The sequence below is a fragment of the Puntigrus tetrazona genome, chromosome 13 (genome assembly GCF_018831695.1).
Source record: "Puntigrus tetrazona isolate hp1 chromosome 13, ASM1883169v1, whole genome shotgun sequence".
Taxonomy (NCBI): Eukaryota; Metazoa; Chordata; class Actinopteri; order Cypriniformes; family Cyprinidae; genus Puntigrus; species Puntigrus tetrazona.
Window position 1 is genome coordinate 17,417,970 of NC_056711.1, and position 16,616 is coordinate 17,434,585.

A 16,616-nucleotide genomic window follows, 5' to 3' on the forward strand; every position below is an offset into this window, starting at 1 on the left:
TCAACCACTTAAATATTTCCATACGTGTGTATATTTTGAAATAAATGCCAAATGTATTGTTTATAATAAACATCCGTAAATCTGTATTTTTTTGTCCATTTTTAATTTGTCATTCACAGTCCTTTAAGGGATAGGTCTTGTAGTTCTTACCCAAATCCATTAAGTACAGGTCTTTATGTTTTTTTTTTTTTTTTTTTTCGATTCAAAGTTTGAAATGTGATTTTACCTCATAGCTGACCGGTTTGGTTTACAGCTTATAACTCTTTAATGAGGACTTATAACAAATCCTTATGTGGTGTCGGTTTAATTAACGTGATACAGTATCGGTTTATGAGCTAGTAATGAACCGTAAAATACACAGGCTTGTGAAAGTTGACGCATTTCATGCTTTATTGTTCTCGCTTGCCTGGAATAAAACTAGATCGTATGGAGCTGTCGCACATTCACCAGCCAAAGCGCCTCGCGTCATACTGCTCCACCTAAGAGATCTTTATTCCACTTAATTAATTTCCATTTAATTTGTATATTCTTTCTCTCTTTACTGTCTGTGTGTACTGCTAACGAGGCATTTTTCTTTATGAATGCACATATGAATTGGGCTGTTCAACATCTGAAGATATACAACAACAACAATGATGCATCCTGATTTCATCCATGACAGAAAGGAGCATTTTTGTTATTTTAAGAAGGCGTTGGCCGTTGACCTGATTAGCACTAATGGTTTACAAGCCCATGGTTATATCAAATACTCGAAAGAGAGTAGATCTTCCATCACGTTCACACCTGCAACCTGTCCAGTTCACCACTAGAGGTCCTTCTCTCCTCATTAGATCATTTTAAGGCAGTCATTTACACTTGATATCTCAAGTAGTTCAAGTACTGGTTCTTCAAGCGCATGCACAGACAAAACAGATGACATTGAAAATACAGTAGTAATAGAAAGCGTGCACACAAAGCAGAATAGTCTATATAGCTGTAAGGATATTTTGCTTACTTTGCTGTTTAAGTCTTAAATGCCGCATTCACTGAAAATCCTTATTGCTTATTAATGTTTATTTTAAAGGATAAGTAAAAGCCAGAGCTTGCAAGCTTGTTCTCCATTACTTATTTAACGCTGAGTGTCTATCAACGTATGTAGAATTTGCACTGCTGAAAGGAATCGCTGAAGGGACAGTCTGTTCTTTGGATTACTTGCGTTGTCTTTGAATATAAATTGTATCTTTAAAACAGGATATATGGATGTGGTTCAAACGGGTAAATTGTGAGTTTATTATGTCGCTAGTCTAAATGACCTTGTTAATCAATTTGTGTAAAAAAATTAAATAAAAGTATATTAAAACCATACTTTTGTGTGCAGATTCTGTACAGAAGTAGTTTTGCGTAGGCATCTCCCAGCAGGGGCCAGCGGGGCCAAACCAAACCTTGATTCAGAACCATGACTTACGCTACTTTTGGATCATTTGCCACGTGTAAAATAGATATTAATCACATCACATTGTGAGAAACAGCACCCAAGCCTTAGACTAAATATTCAAACCGGTTTGTGCTTGCTTAGACTGCCATCTAGCGGCACGATCCATCACCAGCACTAACCTGAAGTCCTTATTGCACTTTTTCTATGTGCTATACAAACATAATTAAGGGATTGATATCTGTTTGAGGATACATAACACTGTAGAGTGTGTTTCAGCAATACAGACTTTTAGATTTACCTTTAGCCATTTAGCAGACTCTTATCCAAAGTGACTTACAAATGAGGGCAATGGAAAGCAATTAAAATCAACAATCAAGAGCAATGACATGCAAATGCTATAACAAGTCTCACACACAGCAAAGGTTTTCTTTTGGTTAATGAACAAAGGAAAACCTAGTAAAAAAAAAAAATAGCAAGCTAGTATTAGAGGCCTTTTTGCATTTGATGATTGTATAATAAATAACACAAATGGAACACAAAAATATTAAAGAAGCTACTGTTAGTATTTAGCTTTGTTTTATTTTTTGAGACAGGACTAAAAGTAACTGAACTTTAAATTGCACTTCTTAAAAAACTTAAGGCAATATTTGAATCGGTGTTTATTAGATTCTAATGTTTTATAAAGAGTAATCTGTCTTCCTGTAATGCAAAGTTTACATTCAGTGGTGTGTGTGTGTTTGTGTGCTCTGAACTATTTCTCACAGGAAGTGCAAGAGGAGCGTTATAGCATGACCTCGTATGACTCCTGGTTAGCGTAGAACAAGATGATTTTAAATTTAATTAATGAGGTCTTTTATACGATTTGTCAGCACATTATGTGCAAATGACCGTTTTGTGGTATTGTTTGCATTAGAGGATCTTTTCTCAGACTGCAGCTGACTGTCTTTACGGTAATCCACACTCGGCTGTACAGCTGCATTTTTGTCCCAGCAGGAAAGATGATAAAGATGATAAATCGCCCAATGAGAATGTAAATCTAAGACTAATCCCCTCCCTACTGCGTCTCTCTCTGTGGCCAGACCTCTTAAAGGGGCAGCGCACGAACACGGCCACGTTGTTTGAGGGGTGTGTCTGTATTCACTGACGTCGGGGCATCAGCCTCTCATCTCAGCTGTCAGGTTTTGGTCATGGACCATGAAAAACACTGATTTCATGGAGGCCACATACCAGCGGTGATAAGACTGTTTAGTTTGGAAAAGGCTAAAGGATTCCCACATTCTTGCCTTTGTCATGGTCTGAGTGCACAAGTCAAATCTGATGCGTATTTCACAAAGCCTGAATATAGTAAAGGGTAACATGGCGCATTTTTGCCCAGACATATGTTACCATCCAGAAAATCTGTGTTTGGAAAACTTTGTCAACAAAAATACATTTAAAGGCATACTCTAAAGGATTTTTCTGCAGATTAAATAATAAATTTGGAGGTCTCATAATGCTTTGTTTTAGATGTAACCCAGGTTAGATGACACTTCTTATACATAGCTTTTGAATGAATTAATATTATTCAAAAGGGGTTTGGAACAGTTTGAGGTTGAATAAGTAATTATAGAATTTTCATTTTTGGTCGAACTATTTCTTTAAGCTGCACATCTGTTTTCACCACTGAGTGTCTTGAGCATATTAGAATGGTTTTAAAAGAACGCGACCAAAGATGAATGCTGCCGAAAATTCAGCTTTGTCATCAAAAAATACTTTTATAATATATTCAAATAGAAAATAGCTGTATTTTCAGTGTATTTTTGATGTAACGAATGCAGCCTGGTTGAGTGTAAAATGTACTGGCTTTGAAAAAACAGTACAAAATGTGTTTCATTTAGAAATATGACCCCATACAAAGTGGCCTTTAAAAGCAAAAGAGGCTAAATATTTTCTCAAAACTTTTTTCTCATAAGAAAAGGTGTTTTTATGTGAATATGAAATCAGTTCCCTACACATGTATTTTTTTTACTTTTAATTAAAATGCATACACAATTTCTAGTGCAGCTAAAGCATCCAAACACTTTCTGGGGCCACTATGCACTCACAGGAATTTTCTAACTAGCCGACTGAAAGAGAGGTAGAGAGTGATGAACGACAAGGAAGAAAAGGAGGAGAAAGGGGTTAGTGTTTCAAGTCCTGCCCTCTGTTCTGTTTCTCCTCCTGCTCTCTGCCTGGAAAGAGGGGGAGGGAGACACGACTCAACGGTTACCACAGGAAACGGAAGAGAACGACAGACAGAAGTCATTTCAAAACCCCGGGGCCGAGCAGAAGAATCACTCTCCGTGCGTTTGCTGCGTTCTCCTCCTCCAAAACCCACATCAGCCTCTCCTTACCTCTCCCGCTGGCTCTTTCTTCTCCTCGTTTCTCTGTTCGTGGCAAACAGCCCCCACCCTGACCTCCAGGAGAAGATCTCTTTAGCAAAAAAAGAGGAGATGCCCCCGCAGCCACAGGTGAAGAGAAGTTTCCTGGAATTCCTCAAGAGCTTTATCGGGATTGTACGGGTCCTCCAGATCCTTCTGGGAGCCGGGCTTTGGGTCACCATCGCAGCCAACAAGTATGAGGGCTCCATTCACTATGTGCTGTTCGTGGCCGTGCTTTTCTGGTTCCTCACGTTAGCCATCTTCATCCTCACGCTTCTGGACAAGCAGGACCTCGTTCCCATCCTCGGAGGAGAACGCTGGTTGTTAAGCAACATCATCCACGACGTTGCCGCCGCTCTGCTGTTCCTGTCCACCGTTTGGATCATGTTCTACAAAACCAAAAAGTACGACTACTGCACCCTGGACGTCTACAAACATAACTGCCTGTACAATGTCTACCTCACCGCCGCCGTCTTCGCCTGCTTCACCGCCGCCGTCTATCTGCTCTCCGCCGTCTACGGCAGTTGCAGGAAATGTAGAGGAGAGCGGACGGTCGTGTGAAAACCGACATTTTGGAAAGTTTATGGTGACTTACAAATCTTTTTTTTATCAAAGCAGAGGCTTGATCCTCTCGCCTCAGGCTTTCAGGTTTGTTTGTTGCTTTTAATACAGTACTGCCAAACATAGTCTATTTTACACTTGTGTTTATGTTGCCGGAGCTCTATATAGAAGTAGTTTTATTTTTGCGTATTGTATAACTGACAACTCAAAGAGCAGTTCGTTGCTTGACGAAACCATATTCTTCACGTTTTGTTCTTTTTAAACCTTTTTGATATGACTGAACGGGGCTCTGCTTCACACCGGTGTCTTTCATCAAGTTTGTATGTGTACTCGACTGTTTGACAATCCACATCAAAGATCTCCACTCGGTCTGCTTTGAAAGAGAGACAATATTTAAGGCAGACAATCATGGTTTCGGAATGAAGTGTGATATGTGGCTGTTGGCGAACGGTTAATAAATAAGAATGAAATCAAGCACACGCAACTCCATCTTTTGTGTTTTGTATGATGTCTAAATAAACTTGCTTGGTAAATTTAGGAACGGAGGTTGTAATGCCCTAGCCAGACCGCAATATAATGTGCTCTTGTGTCGGTCGTGGATCATTTGCAAAGAACAGAGATGTTGGGACAGCTGCCTGCGATCGCTTTTTATGCAGTCATGAGTTTTAGGAGAAATACAGCGCAAGTCCAAACCGCAAATTGTGTGTGAATGTGTTTTTACATTTCAGTATGTTACATCATAACATACAGCTCTTTGTTTAATGTGCTGTAGTGCTGGACAAAAGTTTGAAATAATGAAGCAGTTTTTTTAAAAATAACTCTTATATTCACCAGCACCGTGTTATTAGATGAAAAATAAGTGAAAACGGTAATATTGTGAAATGTTCGTTTAACCGTTTTCTTTTTTAAATTGCATTTTTCAGCAGGCAATACTCTAGTCTTCAGTGTCGTGTGATCCTTCAGAAATGACATATTTAAATGTTGAAAATAGGTGTAATGTTTAAAGTAACGTTTTTGGGAAAACCGTGATGCACAGGGGTAAGTAAAAAAACAAAACAAAAAAACTTTGTTTTACGTGTTGAATGGATCGAAAGTGACATTTAAATGCATGAAAATGATTTTTTTTACTGTATTTTGATCACATAAATCCAGTCTTGGTGAGCATTTCTTCAAAAACAAACAAAAAAGGCAAATATAATATAAAACACTTCACTAGAAGGATAGTTTGCTGGTGTTTTGTGGTGGCTTGTCTACTGCCCTGTTTCTTTAAATGGACTTCTACGATTGTAATTACTTCCTCTAGCAATACAGAACAGTATGTTCACACTCACTGGGAGGGAAAAGTTATTAAATGATAAATTATTAAATTTCTCAGTGCTTGAGGATCAGTGTTTACACAAACTGCTGAACTTGAAAGACATTTCCTGCTGGTGAAGCGCTCTCTGTCTCTCTCTCTTAAGCTTTCTCTTTCTCTCTGGCATAGCGAGATATTTTCTGCTCATCAATGTCATTCTAGTTTTGAGTAGCCAAACTTTAGATTTGCAGCATTTAAGCGAATTCTGGAATGTTATTTTTTTAAAATATATAATTTAGAATAGATTTTTTTTTCTTTTAATGGCAAGTTTGTCCATAACTAGTTGATAGGCTAATAATAATAACAGTGATAATAACAATGCATAAATTATATAATTGTGATAAATCACATTAAATATTATGTATACTGTATATTTACAGAAAAATGCACATACAGTATAGAACTTAAAAATATGTAAATGTGTATACACACACACACACACACATACATAATATAATATAATACGTGTGTGTGAGTGTGCAAAAGCAATTATTCTAGGTTATTTCAATAAAGATATAATTCTGTATGTAGATTACTTTTAAGTGGCTCAAGCAAAGCTCAGTATCTTTAAATAAACTGATGCCTCCAACCCAAATCAAACATATAATTCCTCTTCTGAAGTGCTCATTGTTTCAACCCAGTATCTTGTAAAGCTTTCATTTCCAGGCAGTGCTCGCCTTTTTTTTGTGTGTGAAATATGCATTGGACATTTAGCGAACGTAGTTGTGTAGAGAGAAGTATTGGAAATTACATCATGTTATTTTTATCACTCTAGCAACAGAGCAAAAGGTGCTAGAGAGCGAGCCAAACAATATGAACTGAATTTATCTATTGGAATGGGCCACTGGCGCATACTCGCTATATGAAATAATGAAATATTATGAACGCACGGACACTTTTGTATAACATTCACTACTAACACTGATCGTAAAGTAAGGCTGTGTAAATAAATGAATGCGTGATGACTCCTTTATGGCCAGGGGTAAGGTCAAAAACGATCATTCAACGGGAATTACGCAATTTGGCTGTCCGGCTTTCGTTAATACAGATGGATCGTGATTTCTGGTGAAGGCAGGAAGCAGCAGGGATTCCCTCAGGAGCTTCGAGTGGGGTACGGCCTTCAGAGGAAGCGCTCCGGGTTCAAACATATCGACAGAAACACATGGATGTCGTTAACTGATAAAAACCGTGGAGCGCACAACGCCAAGACTTCGACTAAAATGGCTTTATAGTTAGGACTCCGTCAAATAAACCTAAATAGTGGCTGATTTCATTTTACGTTCTCATTCGCAAAGCATCTAGGTGCCTCTTCCAGCGAAGCTGTTGGCTTTGTCTCCCATGACTAAAGGAGTTGCTCTGTTTAATTGCTCCATGTGGGCAGAGCTTCAATGAGAGCAGGCCTGCACATGTGGACCGTTAACCACACGCTCTGTGCAGAGTGCTGAGACACGCATTCCTGTGTGACGCTCTTCACATGAGGGGGGGGAAAAAAAATCAGTGAATGGACGGACTAAGTCTAAAAGGGAAGTGTTACGCAAGATCTTTGAGAAAATGATGGCAAGGAAAGGATAGTAGTTAATTATATTACTGTAAATGGTGTACCAGTGCTTGATGTGCTCTCAGTAGCGTGTTTTTTTCTGGTCTGGGCAGTTGGTAACGAAGGACCATTCGTGTTGTCATGACATAATTTCCTCTAGTTTTGTATTTGTAGTTTCAAGTGAGAACTCTGAACAAGGAACTAGAGCTTATTTTAGATCCACCCGGAAAAGGTTAGCTCCTTCGCACCCATTGTTCCTATATGCTCTAGTTAAAGAGACGGTTCGCCCACAAATGGAAGATTTTGTCATTTACTCGCCCTCATGGTGTTTCAAACCATATGCATTTAGTTTTTTTCTGTTAAGCTTAAATGACATTTTAAAGAATCTTAGTAACCAATCTAGTAGTATTAGTGGTAGTAGTAGTGTTTTGCTTGTTAATCTTTTTTTTTTCTTTCCTATGAACAGGAAAATTTCCTATTTTCCCATGAAGTTTGTTTAAAGCTGTTGACCCCAAAATCACATGCAATGTACTTTTAGTTTTTCTTTTTTTGCGCAGGTCCTGTAACTATAACGTTTTCCTACAACCTGTATCCCTGGAGACAGAATCGCATTATGGGCAAGAGGAAATGATGTCACATCCTGTTTTGGAGCAGTCTGAATTGGTGCTGTGTTCAAGCAGATCGTGGCTGAGGGCAGTGCGACTTGTGGGTTGTGAGGCCTATTTATAGAGTTCTGGAAATACCAAGACTTCCTGGGACTGCCAGCCCATAGCAGATGGCAAGAATGTGTTATTAACTCGGCTTTAACTTAGTCTTTGCTGATTGTAATCGGGGAACACAAGTGTCGTTTTGTGGAGGCTGTATTTGTGGAGAATCCTCCTCAAGTTCATCAATATTTCAGCTCGCTTTACTGTGTTTGATGCACACCTCTGGGCTCTAAGCGCTTCTTTGCGAGGAAAACAACAAACAGACGCGTCTAGTTCAATAAATGCAGAGGAGTCCTTCGAAGCCTTAGAAGGAAACAGGCCTTGGAGAGACTTTGGCATGCTTGTTATGGAAAGCGTTAAAATGTCAAACAAGGCCGCTTTGTTCAGAACAGGGCCAGACATACTCTCACATTCGCAGAATATTTGCACATGACGGACAATTTTCCTCAGTCGACCTAATGCCTCGTCAATGGATGCAATCCAGCTTTAATTCTAATTAAGTTGACATTTAGTTCTTTTTAATAATATGCAGTTGAAATGCTGCATTTATTTCACTTTAGACTTACTTAGAATCACTTAACTACTGACTTTTAGAATTAACCGTTCATAGAAGGCACGCATATTTCCATTGGTAAGAGCAAGTGCATAAACAGTGTGGTTTAAACAACTTTTTTGTGTTTATTCTCAGATTTTCTAGAATCGTCTGGGCTTTAAAACCCCGGGGCAGGACGTGACATTATCTGTATCTGGTTATTATGTGCCTAAAACCAGCAAATCAAATGTGTTCATTTAGAAAATGATGGCTATGGTTTCCTGAGAACTATTATTTGAAGTCTTTTTTTTAACATTTGCGCCGATGTGTCAGGCTTTTGGATATATATTTAAGCTTTTGTTTGACTAAATGCAGCTCCGGTACACACACTTCTCTCTGTGCCTTTTTTATTCAGTGACTAGAATAGACACAATGACTAATGAAATCTAGTCGTTAAATTATGCACTTTTATGAACCTGTTTTGAAAAGAAATTTTATGTTGCTATAATGTTGGGTTAGACAAAAGAAAAGGGTTATTAATACTCGTGTGTGTGTGTGTGTGTGTGTGTGTGTGTGTGTGTGTGTGTGTGTGTGTGTGTGTGTGTGTGTGTGTTTATATATGTACATGTATATGTATGTATGTATGTATATATGTGGGTGTGTGTGTATACATATATATATGTGAGTAATAACATATACATATATATGTTATTATTCACATATATATGTGTACACACACTCAAAGGCAATGACACATATACATATACGTCATTGCTTTTTTTCTTTTGTTTTTGTCATGTACTGTAATATATTAGGATTCCATATTGTCCAACAAGTTTCTTAACGTTTAGTACCTAAACGTTTACTAAATAAATCCACAGCAGGTGGCACTATTTCACCTTCACTCTCAAGGAAGCCTAAAATATCTTTTATTGTTATCATTCATCACAGTGGCACAGTAGCAACAGACATTTAAATGAACGAGGAATTTTAAAGAATGGCTTTCCTCATATATTCTAGACCTTCTTCTCAAGCCTTTGAACTTTGACATGAAAAGCAGCTTTTGAAAGCACTCCTAAAATGATTGGGCACTGTCAGGTCAGGCATCCACTATAATATAATTACATATGCTGTAAGTTGCGTACGGTGCTAACAAAGTTTTATGTAGTCAGAATGAATTGTTTCTGGATAGTTTTGTGTATTTCGGCAGACTTCAAAGGTGATATAATCAGGGTTTGTTGCATGTTGCAAATCCTTGAATAAAAGATTGTTGTGGCATTATTTAAACATAATTTTTGTGCAACTGTGGTGTAATGTATTTAATTCAATGTATTAGAAGAACTAAGTATGAATGAGTGCTTTAAATGTCAATCGTGAATACCTGGGTTGCTTAATAAAAAAAATAAAAACACTCCAAACTAGTTTTAACATTAGTAAGCCACTTTAATCACATGAATTCAGTGCAACAAAATACTGCTTTAAATGAGATAAAGATGACTTTGTGATTTCTATCAGGTAATACCAGCCTACTGAATAATTAGATGTTGTTTCTGACACGCTGTAACTTCTCAAGTCTTCCTCAAGGTGTCAGGATCGTCTCTTACATAAACCACGACGGCAAGAAGACTGAGATCATCCACACACAATGTTCAGTTTTGATGGATGCGGTATTTGTAGGTTTATGAGCTTCACAGGATTATAGAATGGTGGTGTTCGGCTCATCTGTGTGAGCTGAGAAAGATTAGTGCTGTCACACAGTAATGATTTTGAGAAGTTCAATATTTCTTCAGGTTGTTAAAGCATTGAGTCATGACGCTGGTATTGCACTTCTGCAGTAAAGATCGACAAAAAATAGTGACCAAAAAGTGAATAATAGACTTACTGTGAAATATATATATTTAAGTGTTCTATATTTCTAATGCATATTTTGCAGAATTAAAATTACACGCACCGCTCGTTAAACGCAGCGTGTGATAAGCGGCACTAGAGATACAGACGAAAGCCTCAATATCAACCGGAAAACACTTCCGCTTTATGTAGCAGTAAAACCCACGTAAAATTTCTTCCTCCTCTTTGCCTCGTGAACTTTATTGGGTTTTATTTTAGGTTTTATGTTTTCTTGATGCGCTTTGTTGTTGTTTATTGGACAGATTTACAGGTTTGCGCAGCAGTTCTCGACAGGTTGTAAATATGAAATGCTAATTAAATGTTTTGAATCTGTAGTTGTTGTTTTTTTATGATTTATAGAATCGCCTTGCCTTAACATCAAGTGTTTGTCACTTGATATGCTACTGTAAACCAGCTGTTTTCAGCCTCGACTCTGTACATCCCCGTATTTTTTATTTTTTAAATTGCATTCATTACACATTATTGAAATGTCACTTTTTGTATTATTTTAGTGTCATTTAGTTTTTAAAATCGATTTATTTTATTTAACTTGCAGCCTACTGGGAATATGCTAAGACCTCCCCTTCGGGGCCCAGCCCCCAGCAACAAACCACTGCCTTAATTTTCCCCGTCTTCAGCGCTCCGATAATTGTGTCCCCCGTATGGCAAAATTTGCCAGATAGTTTCAAAAACAAATGCATTGTCTGGTAACACTAACAAGCTTGGCCGGTTGCTTCATTATTCTTTGGATGAATGTATTTACACAGGCCTGATCTTTGTCTCAGACTGTTACTATGGTAATGCAGAGCTGCACGGAGAGATTGAGGTCAGAGAAAAGGACACGCTGCAGTGTAGCTTATAAGAAGTAGCCACAGTAGGATTTTGCACATGAACATCTCTCAGCGAGGATTCTTCTTTCATTCTTGTGTACAGTACTGGGATTTGAACTAGTTCACTGACACGCATCTGTTATGACCGGCCTGCTGTTTTCGAAGTCTTTGCGATGTACGTCTCTAGCAAATAACAAACCTTTTGATTAAAACGCGACCCTCGTGATGAACGGCATGATGAGACTAGATCCATTTTCTACAGAAAATGTGATGCAAAGTCGATAAAGTGTTGCTAATTTCTTCAATGTTGTTTTTAGGGCATTACTAGGATTTTGTGTTTTGTTTTTAGGGATCTTTTTGTTTACCTTTTTATTATTTAGTTTTTTAGAGTTCTTGGTAACACTTCATATGAAGCCCTTATTTAGAATAAATTCATAAGGGCGTTCTTGGGCATTATAATAACTTTTTATAATATGGTGCATCAATAAGAACTATTTTTTAATGCGTTATATTTACTTTTTTGTAATTATAGCTTTTAAGAGTATAATTTATAACCAAATGAACACACTACATTTACTTAAGTTACAATGGCTTATATTTCTCATTATTATTCTCGTTATAATGCATTATAAGTCTCATATCTTGCCATTTTACTTGTTACTTCACTTAAAGCGGACAAATACCACTTAAGTAATAATAATAACGATACAATCTTTTCTCAGACAGCCATGAGATCACATATGACCATGCATACGCATGCTTTAACGTACAATATTGGATGTAATCAGCCTTGTTTACGGGAGGAGAACATGCACATGAACGTAATCTGTCTATATTAGCACCTGAACTCTCTAAAATGGCGATTGACTTACCCAAGGGAGAAGAACGGTTTAAAGGGGTCATTTTACGTTGTTTTGTTTAACAAGCACCGTAATAATAAGTCCTCGGTTTACCCTGGAGAATATTCCTGAAGCGCTTCATACCACGGTTCAGAAATTCTCAGTCAGGTTTTTTTTAACGATTCGTTTATCACTGGACCATTCAGGACTTTGTGCTCCAGGTTGCATGACATCTCATTTGCTTCCTGCTGTGGGCACAATGTCAGGCTAATGAAAATCCATGGGGTAGCAATGGAGAGATTAACCGCTAATTTGTTTCTTTTGTCACAAGCGATAATTTTGCCCTGTTGTACAAAGGTTCATTGATTGAGGTCGGTAAATTCTACTGCCATAGATAGAGAAACCTCATCTGAAAGGCTTACGATCGGAGCGCGCAGAACCTACGCTTGGGTGAAGGGCGTATGATGAAAAATGATATTAATGATTTCTTAATGAAACAAACAAGCACGGAATGAAATAAATGAAATACGTTTATCACGAGGGTCACCGTGACTATTCTTACATGAGCAGATCATTCATGATCAGCCTGTGTTCTGTTAATTAAAGTACTGTGTTTATGCCTTTTGTTTATTTCAGAAAAGGCCATGATTCTCTTTTTCAGAAAGAGGGATGGTTCACCTAAAAAATAATGAAGCTCGTATTTGTATTGTGTTATAAGGTTGTTGTAATGAATGCATTATAAATAACTTACTAATATGTTGTAATATTCATAAGAACTGTTTTACTGTGTTATTTGTGGTTATAGCTTTTAAGAGTATGATAATAACATAATGTACACAAATCATCCACTTGTCACAATGGATTATATTTCTCATAGTTACAAATAAAATAGCATGTAAGTGCTAATAATAATACTACTATTTTTTTTTAAACAGCCATAAGAACAGATACCAGATGACATTACTGTGTAATATGACACATTTGCTTTAAACTTTTTTTATTATTATTATTTTTTTCCTATAATATCAGTTTTATCTTGATGGTACTCTTTAGACAGCTGTTGATTACCTTTATAATGTATTATAAACACAGGCTTCATAGAAAAGTATTACCGCAAATTTTAAAAGCATTCCAAGTCTGTGAAAAGCATTTCTAAAAAATGTTCCATGACTTTTTTTGGTTACGCAATTTTCACAATATTTTGTGTTTTCCGCAAATATGTATATCATTTTAGAATAAGTAAACAAGGCGGAATCTAATTTAAATCAAATTTATTAATTTTAATAAAAAGTATACCTCCCAGCGTTCACTTTGGGTTTAAACTATTACTTGAAACTTTCGAAAATTTTTTGACAATTGTATTTAAAAGAACAGTTTCTTCACCAAAAAAAAGTAAGCCTATATTTATATGTAAAACAGCTGCCTATCATTGTAGTTTATTCTGCAGCCATTTAACTACCTGAGATGCTATTGTTTTCTTTTTTTTGTTTTTTTTTACAAGATGGCAGCAACATAATCATTGTATGATTAATACTGTAATTACATTACTATGCTAATTACATAAATAAACTACAGACCTGAAATTGCATTAATGATTGATTACACATACCCCTACTGCATTCTGGTAATTAGCACTTGAGTACTTTATCTACATAAAGAGCCATTCACGGTCAACACGCTTGTAGAAAATACAAGAAAACGCTAGCTTGATGGAGTGAAAGCGCTCACAGCATCTGGTATTTTATGCAAATAGGATCACTAGGTGCGTTTGTGTTTCCTAGCGCTGAGCTTATGAACTAATTTCTCCGCTTGCCAGTAATTACACATGAAACCTTCAATCTGCTGACCTCAGAGCAACGTATTATGCATTCATTAAAATATTTTCTTTCGTTTTTGATGAGCAGAACCGGCTCTCGTGAAAGCACTAATGCTGCGTTCTCTTACCTGCCGGCCGCCAGTGTTTTAATGCGCGCTCGGAGCCGAGTTGAATGTATGGGCCTGTGCTCTGACTGGGGGGCGTCATCATTATAATCAGAGGTTGTAATACGCAGTCAAACCTCTGTTAGTTATAAAGCAATCAGCGGGAAATGTAAAATTAATAACAGCAGCAGGAGGAGTTGGCTCTGATTAAATTACAATGTGCTTGCTGACACACTGCGCTCTGAGATGCATGCATTCGTGGGACAAATATAGGACAAATTTGCTTTATTTATTGACCGTGATTGTGACGGATGACCTTAAAAATAATTTGGGCTAAGTTCATTTATGACATGTGATAGTAGGCCTAAACGGACTATACAGATCCATGAGTGTAATCTGCAGTGATTGGTCTCGTTTAAATTTCATCGTGGTTGTACTGATAAAGAGGCACAAAGTGTCAAAGAATGATTTTGCATATCTCTTGTCTCTTCTTTGCATAAAGACATTGTATGGCTCCAAGAAGGACTTGGAAGGCAACACGACTTGGCTGTAATGCTTTTAAACTGCTTGTTTGTCAGTTTTTGCCATGCATACCTGTAACTGCACTCATATTTGTTTAATATCGTTAAGAAGTGGGTAGGTTTAGGGAAAGGGTGGTGTTAGGTGCTTTAATGAAAGTATGCATTTGCATAATTTTTTATATAGTCCAAAACCTGCATTTTAGCGCTCCCGGTTTTAAATCGTTCCAAGATCATTTGGTTTTTATGCATGTTTGATAAAATAGTTTACCAATTAAAGTTTGCTGAAAATGTCCTCACACCCAGGCCAACCGAGGCGTTCGTTTTTTACTCAAAATTTAGCACGTCTCTTGCTCACCGATGAATCCTCTGCAGTGAATGGGTGCCGTCAGAATTAGTCACACCACAAACAACATTTAGTCATGCAATCCAAACAACACCAATCTTGTGCAGCAAAAATCTGCGCATTTGTAAGAAATGTAAGATGTTTTAAATTTAAGGCTTATTAAGTAATCCATAATAACGCTTCTCTCTGAAAATGTTTATTCCCTGTTGTCTCCTCATATCAAAATCCACAGTTTTCGTTTAAGATTGCTTTAGTTTGTGAACTGTGCTTGATTTGTGCATATTCTTCTCCTGATACAAACAAGATGACTTTTGATTTTTGGTTTTTATTTTTTGTTTTTTGTTAGTGAAAGCAGTGCTATGGATTATAGACTCTAGTTTTTGGAGATTGGAGCCAGGCTTCAGAATCCACAAAAGTCGTGCTTATTTGTGAGGGTTGAACAAAACGAAGATTATCATGTTGGACTCAGAACATTGATTTAAATCAGATTTGCTTCAAATCGGATCACGACCGGACACAGACGGCAGACTTCGTGGCGTGGTGTCCTTTTCATACCCTGTGCCGCAACTGTAAAAAAGTAACAACAAAGAAAATCGTTCTCTGTTGGGTAGCCTGTTTTGCATGCAAATGCCGCTATAACAGAACTGTCAAAGTGCGGCTAATGTGTGCCATTTAGCTCGCACAGTGAAGGAAAACCAGTCTGAATAATTAACAAGCACACGATTTCTAAATGGGGCCATGCATTTTAAACAAAGGAAAATTTTCCTTAGTGAGCGCTGAGAGATAATTGATAAATGTAAGAGGAAGTAAAATTACAGCTGGAGTCCAAATGGGAGCATAACTATGCTGTGTGCATGCGGTGTTGGCACGGAGTGAGAGAAACCGCACACAGGTTAACCTGAGGATGATGTAAGGTCGTATAAATAGAAAAATGAAAGATCGCTCGCAGGCATTTGATTTATGCTGACTAAAGTTAACCTTCATTTGCTGACTGGCTGCTGTTAGGTTGAAGTTCAGGGATAAAGCTGTGAGATTAAACGCGCTGCAGAGGATAGACCTGACAAATTTGGACATTGTGCTTCTAGGCACGTTATTTTGATGGCTGAAAACAGGCCTAGGACTGACTGCACACTGCGGGGGGAGAGAAATGATTTAGTTTTGAGCTTGTTACACAGTGTCTTGTTCATTTAAAAGAAGAGAACTGTGCTATTGCGTGTTAGGGGCTCAAACGATGCGCAGTCTTTGTACTAAGGGTTAGATTTGGCTTATGGCTATCTAGTTAAACCATGTTGATCGGCTGCTGTAAATGGTTTGCTAGCTATATGTTATTTTATATTATTACACGGCTTCGTGGAATACTCGATTCTGATTGGTCGGTCGCTACATTCCATGGGTAACAACTGGTAAAACTAACAACACAGGCTCATCCGGGTAACTGCCTGCAGTCGGCGCTGTTCACGCTGGGGACATTTTTTTTCTTTGTTGAAACTGCGTTTCAATTCAATTCAATTCAGTATTCACTGAAGCTTTCAAATATTTCAACTCAGACAAAGACTATAAAAAACTATAAAGTTTTTACTTAATAATTTACTTAATATTTTTTTATAATTTTTATAATTTAATTTATAATTTAAGTTGCAAAGAATCATGTAGCGACACTACATAATTTTTACAGAAAATTTATGACGTAATGTAAAAAAAGAAACATCTGCACAGATAAATTGTTCATGATGAGAATTAAAAATGCATTTAGAAACCAGATTGACAATTTT

General features: G+C 37.3%; 1 protein-coding gene across 1 annotated transcript; it reads left to right on the plus strand.

Annotated features, from left to right (window-relative positions):
- The first annotated feature begins 3,651 nt into the window (after positions 1-3,651).
- Positions 3,652-4,853, plus strand: LOC122356173 (MARVEL domain-containing protein 1). The gene has a single exon (XM_043254671.1). The coding sequence runs from the start codon at positions 3,886-3,888 to the stop codon at positions 4,372-4,374; it is 489 nt and encodes a 162-aa protein (XP_043110606.1). The 5' UTR covers positions 3,652-3,885; the 3' UTR covers positions 4,375-4,853.
- The last annotated feature ends 11,763 nt before the right edge of the window (positions 4,854-16,616 follow it).